Source organism: Quercus lobata, chromosome 4, assembly GCF_001633185.2.
Source record: "Quercus lobata isolate SW786 chromosome 4, ValleyOak3.0 Primary Assembly, whole genome shotgun sequence".
Classification (NCBI taxonomy): domain Eukaryota; kingdom Viridiplantae; phylum Streptophyta; class Magnoliopsida; order Fagales; family Fagaceae; genus Quercus; species Quercus lobata.
In genome coordinates, this window is record NC_044907.1 from 16874370 (window position 1) to 16892740 (window position 18371).

The 18371-nt window shown below is 34.0% G+C and overlaps 1 protein-coding gene and 1 long non-coding RNA gene across 2 annotated transcripts; one reads left to right on the top strand and one right to left on the bottom strand.

Annotated features, from left to right (window-relative positions):
• Nucleotides 1–9771: 9771 nt before the first annotated feature.
• LOC115983191 lies at nucleotides 9772–11596 on the bottom strand. Its single transcript, XR_004089901.1, has 2 exons — nucleotides 11394–11596; nucleotides 9772–9975 (listed from the first exon to the last, which is right to left on the bottom strand). It is a non-coding gene; the product is annotated as an uncharacterized LOC115983191 (long non-coding RNA).
• A 140-nt stretch (nucleotides 11597–11736) lies between these two features.
• On the top strand, nucleotides 11737–13555 carry LOC115984714 (probable LRR receptor-like serine/threonine-protein kinase At3g47570). The gene is made up of 2 exons (XM_031107729.1): nucleotides 11737–12739; nucleotides 13173–13555. The coding sequence occupies exons 1-2, from the start codon at nucleotides 11737–11739 to the stop codon at nucleotides 13553–13555; spliced, it is 1386 nt and encodes a 461-aa protein (XP_030963589.1).
• Nucleotides 13556–18371: the final 4816 nt, after the last annotated feature.

Here is an 18371-nt window from a genome sequence, read left to right on the forward strand (position 1 = left end):
ACAGCCACAACTACACCCACAACCACCACCACCACCACCACCACCAGCCACAACCACCACTCTACTTTGGCAACCACAACACAACATAGGAAAAAAAAAAAACAAAACCACAACCCCATCACCACCGGTCACCACAAACCACCAGCCATGGCAACCACAACCACAACCCACTGCCACTGCCACAACCACAACCACAAAACTTATAGCCAAAATCCACAAAACCCACTGCCAAAGCCAAAATCATCCACCACCACCACAACCAAAATCCACAAACTCACTGTCAAAATCATCCACCACCACTACCATAGCCAAAATCAACCACCACCACCACAGCCACCAAACCCATATGAAAATACATTAAATTTTTTTTTAAAAAAAAAAAAGTCAATCACAGCAAAAAGAATAGAGAGAGCTTCGGTGATGGTGTGGGTCTGAGGCAGATGGCGGCGGTGAATGAGGCTAATCGGCGGCGGTGAATGAGGGAGCTTCGGTGACGTCGTGGATGAGAATGAGTCGAGCTTCAGGGTCGGTGACGTTGATGAGCTTGAGAGACCGGAGAGTGAATGAGAGAGATGAGTTCAGAGATGAGGATGAGTCAAGCTTCATGGGCCGGCGACGTTGACGAGCTTGAGAGACCGGAGAGTGAACGAGAGAGATGAGTTCAGAGAGAGATGAGACGAGAGTGAAGAGAGGCACGGTGTGAAAGAATGAATAAAAAAAAAGGAGCTGGCAGAATAAAAAATTATATTTTTTTTTGCTCACAGCTACAGTGCACATCTATCTATAGATGTGCACTGTAGCAAATCAGCTAAAAAAAATACCTATAGCTCCACTGCTAGGGCTTGTTTTTTGTATATAGGGAGCTAAAATATACCAATATAGCTTTTTAGCATCACTGCTGTGAGTGCTCTAATATGTTACATTTGAATGCTAGAGTGAGCCTGAAAAGAAAAATCACAATGCTTACTCAAAAATTTTAAAAATTTCTTTTCAAATTCTATGATTCTCAACATCCCAAACTAACATAAATCGAAAAAGTAAATGATGGTATGAAAAATTAGAAAAAAAAAATTATATTTTGTTAAGGTTTTAAACAAGAATAAAAAGGAATAGAAAAAAAAAGACAATGTAACTTTCTTACTCTTAAGTCCTCAGTGATCCTTCTACCACTCATAGTTTGTAGAAACACAGTGTGGCAATTTAACATTGACAGTGGCATGCCTTCAAAATGTGAGGATATGGACTCAAAAGTGTGTTACTTTTGGTGTTTATCCGCAACTAATATAATATTGTGTAAATGACAAACGTTATAGAATTAATTGGATTGCAATTTTTCTCTTCTTCTTCTTCCGAAAGAGCTTACAAATTTACAAAATCAGAACAAGTGAATTGTGTATGTAAATCAAGGTGGACTGAAATGGACCGTAAGAAGTAAGAAACAAATGGGATAGAAGTGAACTGAATGGACCGAAATGGACCAAAGTGGATCAAATTAGACCTAACGAACTGAATGGACCAAAGATGACTGAAATGGACCACAATGTACTGAAATGCTACACTAATTAGAGCATAGTAAATGTTACGCTTTAGTTTTTTGATATTATATAGATATAAATGTCCGCTAATATTTTATATAAGATTAGCTCAAAAATGCAAAAATACACAACCTTCCTTTTTGTTAGTTATCTATTTCATTGTAACTTTTTTTTTTCTTGTGTTTTTTTTTTTTTTTTTTGATAACTAATTAAAACTAAAGAAGATTTTATTTTTACAATTTTTTTTTTCACAAGTGGTTTAGAAAATACAATTCCTTATACGCAGATTTTTAGGTTCCTTAAACTTATTCAACCACAAAATTGTATTGACCATTAAATTCAATCTTGTGGTTTATTAGTCAATGCAAATATGCAGCCATATGATTTGTTTTAATTGGAGAAACCTAAGGGTATGTTTGGTAACTTTTTTTTCCTTTTATTTTCTATTTTCAAAAGCAATTTTCTATTTTTGAAACTAAAAAACTTGTTTGGCAACCTAAAATAGATAGAAAACAAAAACTGTTCTCAAAACTAAATTTGTGAAGGAAACTGAAAACATGCAAAAGACTGTTTTTAATTTCTAGTTTTCAAAACTCAATGAATTTGGACAAAGTACCAGCTTCTCACAAGTGATCTTGGAATGCAATTTTGCTGAACTGTTGAATCACTTGAATTTGGATAGAGTTTTGCTCTTTAGAAGCTGCCTGGATCATTGAGGACATTAGATTAATTAGAGATAGTTTTTCTTTTATTTCTTTTGATAGTATACCATTGCGATGTAATCGTGCTGCAAAAGAGGATGAGGCCATTGTTCAGTTAGAAAAATGTCCCTCTTTCCTCTTCCCTATTGTATAACATGATTTTCTTAAATAAAAACTACTATAGTTTCCTATCCAAAAAAAAAAAAATAAATAACATAAGATTAGGTCCTATCCAAAATGAGCCCAATTTGAATTTATCTGGCTTTAGTAACTTTTTCACATTAAGAGACCTCTGACTCATTATTATTCATTGACTATATTAAAATCCTGGGCATCCATGAGTGACATTACCATGTCTTTATAACACTAACACTAGTCTTTGTCTACTTCCAGTACCAACATTTGAAAGTCCCGGAGTACTCAACTGACATAAATGGGCATAAATCCACTTGCTTTATTAAAACAATATACTTTAGAAAAATCTTTTACATTAAGAGACCTCAAAATGAGTCATCATTAACTATTCATTGACTATACTAAAATTCTGGGCAGCAATGATATTACCAAGTCTTTATAACACTATAGTCTTTGCTAACTTCGAATACCACACCATTTAGTCCTGGAGTATACATCGGGGTGATTAAATTGTGTGGACTAATGAGAAAGCCAATGGAGGTTTCATTAATTTTTTGAAAATTAGCAAAGTGGGTTTATTAGTGGAGATCAAATTTTAATAAAATAGCAAGGTGGATGGTTAACGAAGTACCACACACGGTCTTGAAAATGAAGTCTTGATTGGATGGTTGATGAAGTACTACATACGTTCGTAAAATAACAAAGTGGATGGTTGATGAAGTAAATGCTTAAAGGACTTTTGAATTTTGGTAAGTATATAGTTACATCTAGAGTTACTGAAGTGATCGAGACTGGAATTCTTGCCATTGGGTCATTCTTTGGCCGATATCATTGTATTTCCTCTAGAAGATGATTTAACCTATTGAGTAGGTGGAATAGGATCATAATTGCCCCTCAAGGAATTTCACATTGTATTTATTTGGTGTAGTAGGGTATGTGGGATGGTGGAATACACAAGTACCGGGTGAATAATCAAGTCATCAAACAGTTTTGAAAAACTGAAACCTTAAGTTATGTTTGGTAACAATTCGGTTAACGAATACTTTTAGTGCATTTGTTAAATGACCTTTTTAAGAAAGTTTTAATACCACTATAATAAGAAATATAAAAGGTTATAAAAAAAAAATTAATTACATTTTTCCATTCTCATAAAAAATTTCTAAAAAATTTTCCTAAATCAATGCCTTAGTGTATTAGTTAAATTTTTTTTTTCCCCATATAATGTAATATTAATAAAGAATTATTCAAATCTTATTGCATCTATAGTGTTTGTTTGGATAGCGTGTTTCACGTCTGCGTGCGCGTTTTCCTTTTTTTTTTTTTTTTTTTTTTTTTTTCAGCCGCATATTGTTGACTTTTCAGCTGTGAACAGTGACTTATGTACTGTTCACGAGTCCCACAAACTTCATTTTTTAGCAACTTTTTCATTAAAAATGGGTCTTACGGTACTATTCGCACATTTAAAAATTATTTTGCTACAGTGTTTTTAGTTTTCAGTTTTCAATTTCAGTAAAATAAGTTCTATCCAAACAGACTCGTAAAGTTAACCAATGCCCACGTTTCGGTCCTTACTATTAATGGTGATATGTTGTTTACTAGTGCAAACTAACCAATCTTGACTCCCAGTCATCCTAACATTAATTCAAGCCATTTCTATTTCTAGTCGTCGGTGTAATAATCTGACGGGACCTCAAAGACCTGCACGGGCTGCACCAAGTCTTTGGACATAGAAAACTGCAACTATTTCTGATTCGAAACTCGAAAGACTTCACTTGCAGTAGCTTTCAAAAATAATAATTTTCTCATGTAGGTCCCTAGCTTTATTTATTTATTTTCCGTATTTCCTGAATTGATTATGTGGAGAATTGGATATGTATGATGCAGCACAGAAAGTTGTAGGAAATTTGTGTGGGGGGGGGGGGGGGGGGGGGGGAGAGAGACTCATTGAGTAATCTCTCTATATATAATAATAGGTGAAGCTAAGAAAAACTCTCAAATTAGAATTCCAATTTTGCGTCATGTGTCATAAATTTTTTATTCTTAAAGAGTTTTATTTCTTAATTTTTAAATCAAATGTGGGACCATATCATAAATATTCATCCAAGTAAGTTATTAAGTATAAAAACTAAATAATCTAGAATAAATGAAACATAAAAAATAAAAAGTTTTTCACAAAATTTTTTTTTTTTAAATGGACAATTTACATTTTTTTACCTAATAATATCTTTTCAAAATTTTTTAAAGAGTTAACAAAATATAAAAATGACTATCAATAGTATTAAATTATATATATATATATATATATATAATATATTATGCATCTTATTGTATATCTTTAAGTGTATCCATGCATATGTATGGAGTTACAATCTAGTTAATATAAAATATAGAGACACACTTAACTCAAAAGGTTTAATCTCAATGGTTATAAGCTGAGCTCAACTATGTTATATTAATTACTCATCTTCTAATCATTATTTGATGTGGGATTTCACTCAAACATGTACACCCAACAATATCCCCTCATGTGTGAGTCTCTACATCTCGGTGGACTTCAAGACCTCTCTATGGGTCATGAGCAAGTCCAATTTGCTCCCTCTAGCCTTATGGGCTTTTTTCTTCATTAACACATCATCCATGGGCATCTCGTACGTCATCCATGGGAACCACGTATCAACCCTGCATGCACATCCATGGGAACTTTGCGCGTACATGTTGTTGGGCTTTTCTTGGATCTTTTCTGTGGGTCATTTTGGCTTGTTTTGTCCATGTGGAGTAAGGACCTTGAACACCTCACCACCTTTGCCAAACACCACCATAGACTCTAATACTACTTGTTCAGGAGATAAATATCTTAGGCAAGTTCATTAAGTAGTTAATATAACATATAAAGACATACTTAATCCAAAATGCCTAGGCCCAATGGGTATGAGCTCAAGTATGTTATATTAATTACTCATTCTTCTCATTATTATATAATGTGAGACTTCACTCACATGTACACCCAAAAAAATTATGAGAGAAGACAATCAAAGGTGTTTCATAGAAATCAAATTGGATAAAGATTCCTTAGGTGCCTTTATTTCATGCCTAGAACCATTTTGGGAATGGGCAATGCTAATCCAACATAGTGTTATGAGGCACTATCATTTTAAATGGCATGAGAAGAATGGGGAGTGTCAAAAGAATAACAATAATTATTCTTACACAATTATTAATGTACACTCTATACACAAAATATTCATAATTTCATATGCGATGTTCACTATTTTTAAACATATCCACATTTACACGTAAAATGAATGATATGTACGGAGAATGTATGCTAACAAATGTACTTAGTGCCCACGTAATAAATAATGACTACGGTTTTGGCACTAGATCTCAAAAATCTATACCAAGAGAAGTTTTCCAAAGGATAATGCATTTCCAAACCAAAACACAAGGTAGTAAGGCACAAGGTGTTATTACATGCACCGAATGCATGGTAAATTTTTCCAGAAGGCATAGTGCACTATTACTCCAATCATCACATGGATGTAATAAAGGTTTTAGTATACCACTATTTTGGCGGTCATAAGCTCACAATGTATAATAATCCTTCACACGCCAAGAGCCTTGTGGCTCAATTGGTTGGTGATTTCATTTTCAAAACATCTAAAGTTCAAATCTCCCTCCCTTAAAAGCCTTATAAGGAAAGAGTAAGTACCAATACTTACTAATATATTGTAAAATATCAGTCCAATAACTAATATTTATTTAAATAATACAACTACATTTTTTTTCTTGATAGTTCGATAGGGTAAAATATTATTTTTGGTTTCTAAACTTTATTAAAAGTTTGTTTTCAGTCTCTAAATTTTAAAAGTTAATTTTTTTAAAAAAAATCCTTAAACTATGTAAATAATTTTTAATAGTTTAGATACAAAAGTAGGGATGAAAAATGAAAACTTTTCAATAGTTTAGGGACAAAATTCAAGTGTTTGGTATAATTTAAGGACTAAAAGAAAAACATTTTCAATAGTTTAGGACTAAAATTGAACTTTTCAATAGTTTTTAGAGAAAAAAAAATGAACTTTTTTAATGTTGAGAGATGAAATAAATTTTTGGTAAAGTTTAAGAACCGAAATAGTATTTTACCCAAAGTTGTAAAAAAAAAAAAAAAAACAGTTGCTTTTTTTATTTTCTCATAAATTTTTTTTAAAAATATATTTAATAAACCAGTGCAATTAGGTTATCCATTGACTCTTTCCTATTAAATTATATTTTTATACTGTTTTCAAAAAAATAAAGTCAAACTATACCTATATATCAACCAAAAAAAAAAAAAAAACACAAAACTATGATGAATTTGGGCAAGGAAACTAATAAATCATTAACATATGAATTTTAATTTTTAAAATTGTGTATTACAACTCTTAGTTATACAATTACAAACTATTTTATAACATTTTTATAAATAATTATTGTAAAACTTTTTTAATGATTCTTATTTAGATCTACTAGCTCCAATTGAGATAACTTTTTCACTTCTCGATACTCATCCACCACTACAAAAAAACGCGGGCCATAGGACAATTTTTTTTGGGTAGTGCACTTACAGGCTATTGACGTTACTGACCCACTCAATAGTAAATACCCACTACTGACCCACTACTGGCCTGACCATTGACCATTACATGCTTTGATTACAATTCGATTCTCTAAGTCCATCTAGTCTGGGTCGGCACTACATGCAGAAAGTCTTCTTCGATCCTAAGTATCCTTAACCTTCTTATAAATGTGCTTTTCCTAGAGCGCTAATTAGCAAAATCAAACCCTCTGTTTTGTTTCGAAAAAACAACACCCACTCGTTAACACACACTTTTACCAACTTCTTCTTCAACCATATTGCATATGGGTCTTTCCCACTGGAGTTCACCTCCACCGCCCTCGTCTTTTTGCATTCATGTTTTTATGCTTCTCTGATGTTGTGGCTTGTTAGTCACCTCTATGGCTGGCGGGAATAATGAGACGGATTGCTTGGCATTGCTTGAATTCAAAGCCAAGATCACTCATGACCCTTTCGGTGTTATGACATCTTGGAATCACAGCATCCACTTTTGCCGATGGAAAGGAGTTACTTGTGGTTGCTGACACCAAAGAGTTATCATGTTGGACCTGCGATCTCTGAAATTGATAGGTTCCATATCACCCCATGTTGGAAATTTAAGTTTTTTGAGGAATCTATCCCTTGGAAACAACAACTTTCATAATGAAATCCCTCCAGAAATTGGCCATTTACACAGATTGAAATCCTTAGAGTTGGAAAATAATACACTTAGTGGCAAAATTCCAAGCAATTTATCCAGTTGCACCAACCTCAAAGGCCTTTATTTTTCTCACAACCTTCTCACTGGAGAAATCCTTGCAACGCTTGGCGCCTTGTCAAAGCTCTCATTTTTTGCTATTCGCAACAATAATCTGACAGGAAGTATCCCACCTTTTTTGGGAAACTTATCGTTACTAGAAAAGTTTTCCGTAAATTTTAATAACTTAGGTGGGAGTATCCCAAAATCTTTTGGCCAATTGACCAAGCTTAAAATGTTTGATGTGAGTTCAAATAGGTTGTCCGGTACAATTCTTCCCTTAATCTTCAATCTGTCTTCATTAGAAATAATTGATGTAGGATTCAACTACCAAATCCAAGGGCATCTTCCGTCGGACATAGGTATCACACTACCTAATATTCGATTTTTTTCCACTGCCTACAATCAATTTACTGGAGCTATCCCTGTTTCAATCTCTAATGCTACAAATCTAGATACACTTCAACTGAATGATAATAAGTTGAGGGGAAAAGTCCCTTCTTTAGAGAAACTAAATAGAATTCTTTTTTTGGTCATCACCAATAATAGTCTTGGTAATGGAGGAGAAAATGACCTGTGTTTTCTTTGTTCTTTAACAAATGCCAGCAACCTGAGTATATTGAATGTAAATTCCAATAACTTTGGGGGAGAGTTACCCAAGTGCATAGGCAATTTCTCAACTATTCTTTACAGCTTGCTTTTAGATAATAATAAAATATTTGGAGAAATTCCTATTGAAATAGGAAATTTGATAAGTTAGGAGAGCCTAGAAACGTGGATGAACAAATTATCTGGTAATATTCCCTCTAAAATTGGAAAGCTTCAAAAATTACAATATTTGGATTTATATCATAATAATTTCTCTGGAAATATTCCATCTTCTTTTGGAAATTTAACTATTGTGACAAACTTGTATTTGGAAGAGAATAATCTTCAAGGTAGTATCCCTTTAAGTCTAAGCAAGTGCAGAAATTTGGTAGAGTTGTTTCTTAATAACAACAATCTCAATGGTGTTTGATATCCCCACAAGTCATTGGTCTTTCATTCTCACCAATTTTTCTGGGTTTGTCTAGCAACCGATTTATTGGTGTCCTTCCAATGGAAATAGGAAATTTCAAAAATCTAGAATTGTCACGCCCCAAACCCAAAAGGGTCTAAAACATGAGAAAAACATCCCAAGGGTACTTGTAGATTTTTCCTTTTGGCAAATCAAACTATAGGAGATCTTTATTAGTTTATTTTCCTTTCTTTTTCACACGATAAAAATCTATAACCATACTAAAATCTCCACATTACAAGTCAGAGCTCTATAACACATTTACAAACAATAACTAAAAATCATTTACCTCCACATAATACATGAATATATTACAAAACTCATTAAATTACACAAAGTCACAATCTTATCAAGATTAAGGACCTTAACATCGAGTCTAGGCCTACCACGCCAAAGGCTAACAAACCTCAAGCGGCCCACCTCCAATAGAATTAATCAAGGTCTCATTGAATATAGCAAGATCGAGTCATCAACCATTTACAACAAAAGTCTCCAAATTTAATATAGCACTCTAATCATCACCAAAGAAGTAAGCTCCATACCCAAGGTATAGCTAGTAAATCTGAAAAACTGTTAGAGGGTGGGATGAGCTAACGCCTAGTAAGTAGCATAATTAATGGGGGTGGGGGGAAATGCAAGTTTCATGATAATGAATAGTTTACAAAACATGTTTAGTTTGGGAAATTGTTAACTGAATATGGCAAGATCATTTTCAATAATAATGTAACAAGAATGATTAAATGATGAAATACAAAATTTCTCAAAATAATACCATGAAACTGTATATTATAATTTGTGAGCACTAATAATATAATTTCCAAAGCCATAAAATCTACATACGGTAATTTTATCACAAATCTACCATGCTACCATATAGACCGGTCAGGAGATCCACCCATTCACAACTGGCATGATATTATCCTCTCTGGTATGCAAACTCTTGGCCCCATGGACAGTAGCCTCACCCATACCCTCAAGATTTTTCTCTCCCCCCATGAGTAGCAGAGAGAGCGCATCAAATAGGACCTCTCTTGCATGTGGTCTCTTGGCCCCATGGGCAGCAGCCTCACTCACACGCAATCAAGGAACCTCTTTCCCCTATAGGTAGCAGGGAAGAACGCGTCATCCAAAGTAAAAGGGCACTAACCTGGATTTGATTCCATTGTCACAAAGACTACAGAAACCAAATCGGGTGATCACTGGGAAATCACACATGACATAGTGTCAAAACCACATACAGCTCACACGTATACATTTCCTTTCAAATATATAGTTTATAACCAGGTAGTTTCAGAAAAACCTTAAATAATCTAACTTCTACAAAGTTTATAAGGTTTTCAACTTCATTCTTGTCAAGAGATTTACTATCAATTTCCCAAATAATACAAGACAAGATGAACATTTTTAAATTTTCTAATATACCATAAAATCTATGATTTCCTTATCAAAGATTAAATAAAAGATGCTCATATTTTCCATGTCAACAATTCATACATTCCCCAAATGAGATACCAAATATGAAGCATTTTCATATATATAATCATATATATATATATATATATATATTAAGGTTACGACACAATAGTTTTTAGCAAAAATAGTTTCCATAGGTAGTTACCAAAAGCGTGTCTAACCCAAAAACAACATTTATACAACATGATTATTTTTCAAAAATCCCATTAAAAAGCTACTTACCTTGCAACCCACAAAAAGCCTAATTCTCCAAACTCCAAAGGAGATTAGCTAGAACCTCAACAATATCAAGCAAACCTAACACAATAAGCATAAAGCTTAAAATTGTATCTAGCTACAATTTAGGAATTGCCAAATAAACACTTAATTAGACAAGCCTAGTATTTAACCTCATCAATAATAATATATTCCACTTCCAAAGTTTCTCAACAAATTGATTCACAAGGCATAAACTCCAATTTATAATGTTAACCCATTTAATATCATCTCCAACATCATGACTAGCTTCCATAAAATTTACACTACATCATTAAGCGACCCATGAAAGCAAAATCAAAATATCTTCCAAGACAAGAAATTTAGAACTTCAACTAATTCCAAATAAACCCAATGGCGATGGAAAAATTAGATTTTCCAACCATCACATGTTATAACTCAAAACCCCTAAATTTTCCACCATAAATAAACATTAGGGGTCCGTTTGGATTGAGCTTATTGTTGCTGAAACTGAAAACTAAAAACTGAAAACACTGTAGTAAAATAATTTTTAAATGTGTAAATAATGTCGTGGGACCTATGAATAGTGCGTAAACAGTGCATAAACAGTGTGTAAATAGTATTTTTTATCCCCTGCACAGTACTTTTACTGTTCACGTGCAGAGGAAAAAAAAAAAAAAAAAAAGTAGGAAAACGTAGAGCTGAAACGCAAGTTTCAGCTCTACCCAAACGGGCACTAGATAGTCATCATTAACACAAACCATAAACCCACTCATCAAATAATTCCACCAATACAAAACTCATACATATAAACACATAAATATCACTTCCAATGCTCATAAATCACATGGATATCATTATCAAAGCTTAGACTAAAGAATCTCAAGTAAAAGCATATAAACCCACCAAAAATTTTAGAAATATTTACCTCAAATAAAAGATGTGAATGTGCTTAGAGGTTCCTAAGGATTTTCTGGTGATATTGCCGGAAAAATGATGGTGGAGATGGTGATAAGGAGGTACCGGTGAGAGGATGAGAGAGTGATAGAGAGGAGTTTATGAGAGAAAAGAAAAGAAAGAAAAGAAAATAAGAAGAGAGGATGGCCGGCCAAGAGGATAAGAGGTAATGTGAGAGATGTGTGGTGGGGGTTAGTGAGTTAGGTGAGGCACGTGTGACTTAAAAAATTCTGATCTTTATCCCTTTTTTTTTTTTTTTTTTTTTTTGGGGTCTGACTGGGATGTTACAAGAATATTTGAATATTTCCGAAAACATGTTGTTTGGTGAAATTCCTGCAAGTCTTGGAAGCTGTGTAATGTTGGAATATCTGGGCATGGGAAGAAACCTCTTCCAAAGGACAATTCCTCCATCTTTGGAATTTTTAAAGGGTCTTCAATATCTAGATCTTTCTAATAATAATTTTTCTGGTCAAATTCCAAAAATTTTGGAGAGCTTTGTCTACTTGCAATTTTTGAATTTGTCTTTCAACCATTTTGAGGGTAAGGTACCAGCAAAAGGAGTTTTCAAGAACACAAGTGCAACTTTCATTAATGGAAATGATAAGCTTTGTGGGGGCATATCTAAGTTTCAGCTTCCTAAATGTGAATACAAAAAATCCAAGAAGTGGAAGTTGACACTTTCCTTGAAGTTAATAATCTCTATATTTTCTAGGCTTCTTGGAGTAACCTTGGTTTTGTTAGTTCTATTGCTTCGTTCTTTTATAAAGAAAAGAAAAGATACCGCCTCTAGTGACTTAGGAAATTTTCTTTTGAATCTATCTTACCAAAATCTCCTAAATGCGACTGATGGGTTCTCTTCTACCAATTTAATTGGTGTGGGTGGTTTTGGATCCGTGTATAAAGGAATTCTTAATCAAGGTAGACATACAGTTTCTGTTAAGGTGCTTAACCTTTTGCGTCATGGAGCTTCCAAAAGTTTCATAGCTAAATGTGAGGCTCTACGAAACATTAGACATCAAAATCTTGTAAAGGTACTTACATCATGTTCTGGTATTGACTATCAAGGTCAAGATTTTAAAGCTTTGGTATACAAGTTCATGGCAAATGGAAACCTAGATGAATGGCTACATCCAACTTCAAGAATAGATGAGGGTCATGAGGAACCAAGGAATTTGAGTCTTCTTCAAAGAGTGAATATTTCCATTGATGTTGCTAATGCCTTGAATTATCTTCATCATCATTGCCAAACGCCAATCGTTCACTGCGACCTCAAGCCTAGCAATGTTCTTCTTGATGATGAAATGATTGGAGACGTAGGTGATTTTGGCTTGGCAAGATTTATTTTGATGCTACCCAAGATTGTTCTATTGATCAACCGAGCTCTATTGGAATAAGAGGAACAATTGGTTATACACCTCCAGGTGAATATCTTTATCATTTTTTAATTTTAATTGTCTCTTCCCAGTTCCCAGTGATTAATACTATAGTTTCGAGCATGAAAGATGGTTTTTTAAGGATGCATTATAGTTAGGAGATAGATGTGTTGTAACAAAATGTTCCATTTCTCTTTATCTTTCTTTTTCTTTTTCTTTTTTCTTTTTTTCCTTTTTTTTTAAATTTTTTTTTTAATTTTAAGTTACATCTCATTGAAAAATATCATTTAAGATTTGTTCAATTATTACCCCCCCCCCCCACAAATTATTAAATGAAAGCATACTCATATTACAATGAATATAATGTGCAAGTGCAGAATATGGTATGGGAAATGAAGTGTCAACATATAGTGATGTTTATAGCTATGGTATATTATTGTTAGAAATGTTCACTGGAAAAAGGCCAACTGAAAACACTCTCCAAGATAACTTAAACCTTCATGAATTTGTTAAAGCAACTTTGTCAGAACAAATAATTCACATTATTGATCCTATTCTCCTTCGAGAAAGAGGGGATGAGGAGACTGTGATGAATGAAACTCACAGTGAGAGTCGAATAGGAAGTACCAAAATTCAAGAATGCTTGATTTTGATACTTGAAATTGGGGTTGCTTGTTCCATGGAATTTCATAGAGAAAGGATGAGCATCAGTTCTATTATAGTTGAGCTGCATTCAATTCGGCAAGAACTTATTGGATAGAATTAATATCACAAACAAAGATTTCAAGATACAGATAAGTTTTGTTAGTCTTTCGTAGGTGTTATTATCTGGTAACATGTGCTTCCACACCATCTATATGGCTATTCCAAATGTTTTAAGAGGGGGACAGGGCATTATATAGAAATCATAAAGCCACATACCTTTATGTTAGTACTTGTTAACCTAAACTGAAAAGACATTAGTACCATTGTTGCGGTTTCCTCTCCCTAATGCGTTTAAAGTTATCCTAGTTTGAGTTCTCGTATGGATTATTGCAGGTGTCTTTTGAGGGGAATCCCTCACATAGAAGACAGACATTGGTTCAAGAAAGCGAATAGATGTTCTGATGCTTTGGCTGCTTTGTGTAGAATAAAAGCTGGGGAGATCCTTTTTTTTTTTTTCCTTTTCTATTAAGAGTTAAGACTCTTGTTGATTTTAATAATTTGGGGGACATTAGTCTTCCCCCTGTATCTTCTGTTTAGTACCACTTGATACTGTAAAGGTCATTCTGCTATATTTACCTTGTTCCTTCGGTTTAGTACCTCTTGAAATTTGAAAAAGTCATTCCTAAAAGTAGTAATCGTATTAATTAAACTAATTCACTTGGCCTTCAAACCGACCTGTTCCCCCCCAGTAACTTCAACTTCTTGTGTATTCATAGGTTCCTGAGTCTCAATAAGATTATGATGTTATCATCGAAAACACCGCATCGAGCTTGATTCCCAACCCAATATATCAACACCTATAGGGTCTACAAGATCAATAAAAAAAAATGCACTAATTTCTTGATCTCTGCCGCCATTTCATGCCTCAGTTGCTTCTATTTGTAACATACAATACTATCATCAAATTCCAATTATTTCATCCAATACTCACATGCACGTAAAAGTAAAACGAATAATTTTTTGTGGTGTGTTTGGACTTTGGATGACATGATTTAGGCATTTGGATTTGAATTTGGATTTGGGTGATTAAAATTCAAATAATTTGTTTGGAAAGTTTAATAAAGGTCAAGGATTTAGATTTGACAAATTTACCAAGAATTTTAAACTTTTAAAATGCTTGGATTTGAAATAATTCCTAAAATCAATGGATTTGAAATCCCTTGATTTCAAATCTTTAATTTCAAATTCAAATCCAAATCCAAATCTAAATTCAAGTTTCCAAACGCAACCTTAGATTTTTTGAGAATATGTAAGAAAAAAAAAAAAGGTTTGAAATCAAGTCGACTCATATATACATGACTCGGATCTAGTATTGGTGAGATAGGTGTATCGATGAGCTACCAATTGCAGCAGCCATGTCTACATCATGAGCATCAACGCAGCCCTGGAGAGAACTGACGATTATGGTGTCATATGTGTCTGCATGCTACAAAATACAAGAAACTCTAATTGACTACAGTTACCAAATGGTTAAGTCCAATTTCTAAATCTAAAGTTAGGGCACGTTTGGTAGACTATAATAGGCACTGTAATGTAATAATTATTCCTATAGTTTAGCTATTCAATAGTTTGGCATTACAGGGAATAGTCATTCCTTATGAATATCTATTCTTTACAATGAGAAATAACTATTCCTCTCTAAAAGAGTTGTAATAGTTATTCCTTAGTAGATGTAATAATTTCTAACATTAATATATTTCCAAATAAATAAACTTTCCATATCCACCTAACAATTATGGAAATAAAAAATCATCAAAAAATAACTCATCCCTCTAAAATTTAAAACATATTATTTTCTAGGAAATATAATTGTATGAATGAGATATTTTCTAAAATAGATCATAAGTTGTATTCTAATGTTACAACTCATAACCAAACTAATGAATAGGTTTAGTTATTTCATTACAACACATTTTATTCCTAGTAATAAAGATTACCATTCATGCTGTAATCCATATTCAGTGTACTAAACGTACTCTTATTTCCAATGCCAGTGATTCAAAGCAAATTATTCCTAAACAAACTAAATTGAAGTGCTCTGGTTCGAAGTAAACCTAATCATGGGCTATTTTGTAATGATACTTACTCATCCCCACAACACATTCCACTTTTATTTATTTTATTAAACCGAACCTCCACTAATCATCCAATTTTATTTAATTTGTGTACTTAGTTTTTTAAAGAGAACTTCACTAGTTGTATCATCATGGTCCGAGAGTGCAGTACCAAAAACAAAAATGGTCATAATTGGACTTTTAGCTCATTTTGGGTTGGGTATAATTTTAGGCTTGAGCCAGTTTCGTATAAACTGAGCTCATTTTGAGTCGGGCCCAATCTTATTTTAAACTAAAAACTATGTTTCTAGGTCTAAGCCCGATTGGCCTTGCTGCGAGTTCATGAGTTGGGCCTATATGCCCTTGTTGGCTATAAAATGATTTTGGTCCAACTGCTATTGAATGAGAACTCAGATCTTTGGGAAGCCGGAACTAATGGATGATTGATGCAGATTGTTACTGATGTAGCTTTGAATGATCCGAAGTATTTTTTCATGTGAGTTGGGGGTAGATCTCAAGTCTTTAGGTCTCTATTATAACGTCAATTAATTAGAATGATTAACTGATCAATTAAGTGAATTTTGTCTTGAATTAAGTCTTTCTCCATTTACAAGCCATTAACAAGCAAAAAACCACAATCTTCTTCAGCAAAAACACTAGCCGAAGGGACAAGGAGGAAATTCAGAATTTGTTGAGAGCGCAGGTCATGACCAATTGTGAAAAATACCTCAAACTCCCTATGGTTGGGGGAAGATCTAAGGTGAGCACTTTTATGGACCTACAAGAGAGGATAACAAAAGGGTGATTGGATGGCAGGAAAAATCAATATCGAAGACAGGTAGGAAGGTTTTGATCAACATGGTGGCTCAAGCAATACCCACTTACTCTATGAGTGTTTTCAAAATTCCAAAGGTGTGTGAGGGTATTAACTCAATGTTAGCTAAGTATTGGTGGGGACAAACTCATAATGAGAAAAAAATACATTGGATAAATTGGAAAAGATTGTACACCCCAAAGAATAAAGGAGGCATGGACTTTAGGGATATCCATGCCTTCAACCATGCTATGTTAGCCAAGCAAGCATGGCGCTTGGTCACTAGTACACACTCCCTATTTTATAGAGTATATAAGGCCTGATACTTCCCTCGGTGTTCATTTTTGGAGGCCAAGTTAGGTCGAAACCCATCCTTTGTGTGGTGTAGTTTGTTGTCGACAAGAGACCTCATCCTTGAGGGATCGATATGGCCGATAGGTAATAGGCAGAGCATCAAGATTAGCAACAACAGGTGGCTGCCCTGCTCACCAATTTTCAAACTAGGTGTTGACACAACTATGAAGGTGGGGACCTTATTGATCATCAAACCAAGCAGTGGAACAGATCCTTGATACAAGCCACTTTCACATAGTCTACACAAGACGATATTTTGAGCATTAAACTTGGCAACCTTTAGACACGGGATGGGATATGCTAGAAAGAGAATAAGGCCCAACGGTTCACGGTTAGAACTACCTATCAAGTCGCACTTCGCTTGAACCAAGTGGTTATGGTCGAGCATTCCCTAGCTCAAGATGACAAACGGCTCTGGAACAAATTGTGGAAACTAGGTATACCACCGAAGGTCCATAATTTTCTATGGAGAGCGGGCTAAAATGATCAAATAACATTGTTTTTGAAAATATTTTGCAATCTACCATTGTTTCTGAAATATATAAGGATATACCACTAATTGGGAACTCAAGTTTTTCATGGTACTCAAGTTCCATGGAAAATTTTTGAAATTTTTTTATGGAACTCAAATTCCATAAAAAAATAACATGACAAATTTGAAGGCTATTTTTTTAAAGAACTTGAATTTCTGAAATTCGAGTTACCTGGCAAACTTGAGCTTCAAAGAGGTGGTAAATTGCTAAATATTTTACAAATAGTAGTAGGTCCATATATATTTTCCCAAACAGTGGTATATGACCATTTTGGCCATGGAAAGCATGCTCCAATATTCTCCCTACTCAAGCAAACCTTGCTTGCAGGAGAGTACCCATTGACTCACTTTATGCAATCTGTGGCCAGGTTGAAGAAGCGGTCTATCATGCTTTATGGGAGCGCCCTTTGGCTACCAATGTTTGGGCAATGGTTAAAGGAAAATTGCAGAAATGTGCAGCGATATTGCAGAACTTTCATCTCCTTGCTAGGCAGATGAAGGGGAAGCTCACGGGAAATAAGATGGAGATATGGGTGATTGTCGCTTGATCCATTTGGAACACCAGGAACCAGTTTTGTTTTAAAGCTAAGCAGTCCCAACCAAGTGATATACTCCGTGGAGCCACAACCCTGCTACAAGACTATCAACGACTGAATCGGCACTTGTGAGACCATAAGCACCTAAGTGTGACACCTTGCTCGACTGGAGCTCTTTACATGTTTTTGTTTATTTACTTAGTTTAGTCTTTTGTTGGATTCTATACCTTGATGAGCTATAATACTCAGACATCAAATATTGTAAGTCTTTCTCCATGTAGCTTTGCATCTATGGATTTCAACCATGCATATTAGAACAAATTTCTTTTGAATAGGGGGTAAAGACTGGGTTCAAGTCTCCAGAGAAAAGATTCACATATATATACATTTAGATTAGACTATAGTAAAACTTTTATCTTATATAATAAAAAATAAATAAATAAATAATTTGTCCCTTTTAATCAAAATCAAAATTAAGTAGATTGAGTCAATATATTACTCATACCAAGCATAAGAGAATCCACTAGAATGCCTAGCTCAATATACAAAACGTGAAGGTGTACTTTATTTGTTCACAAAAT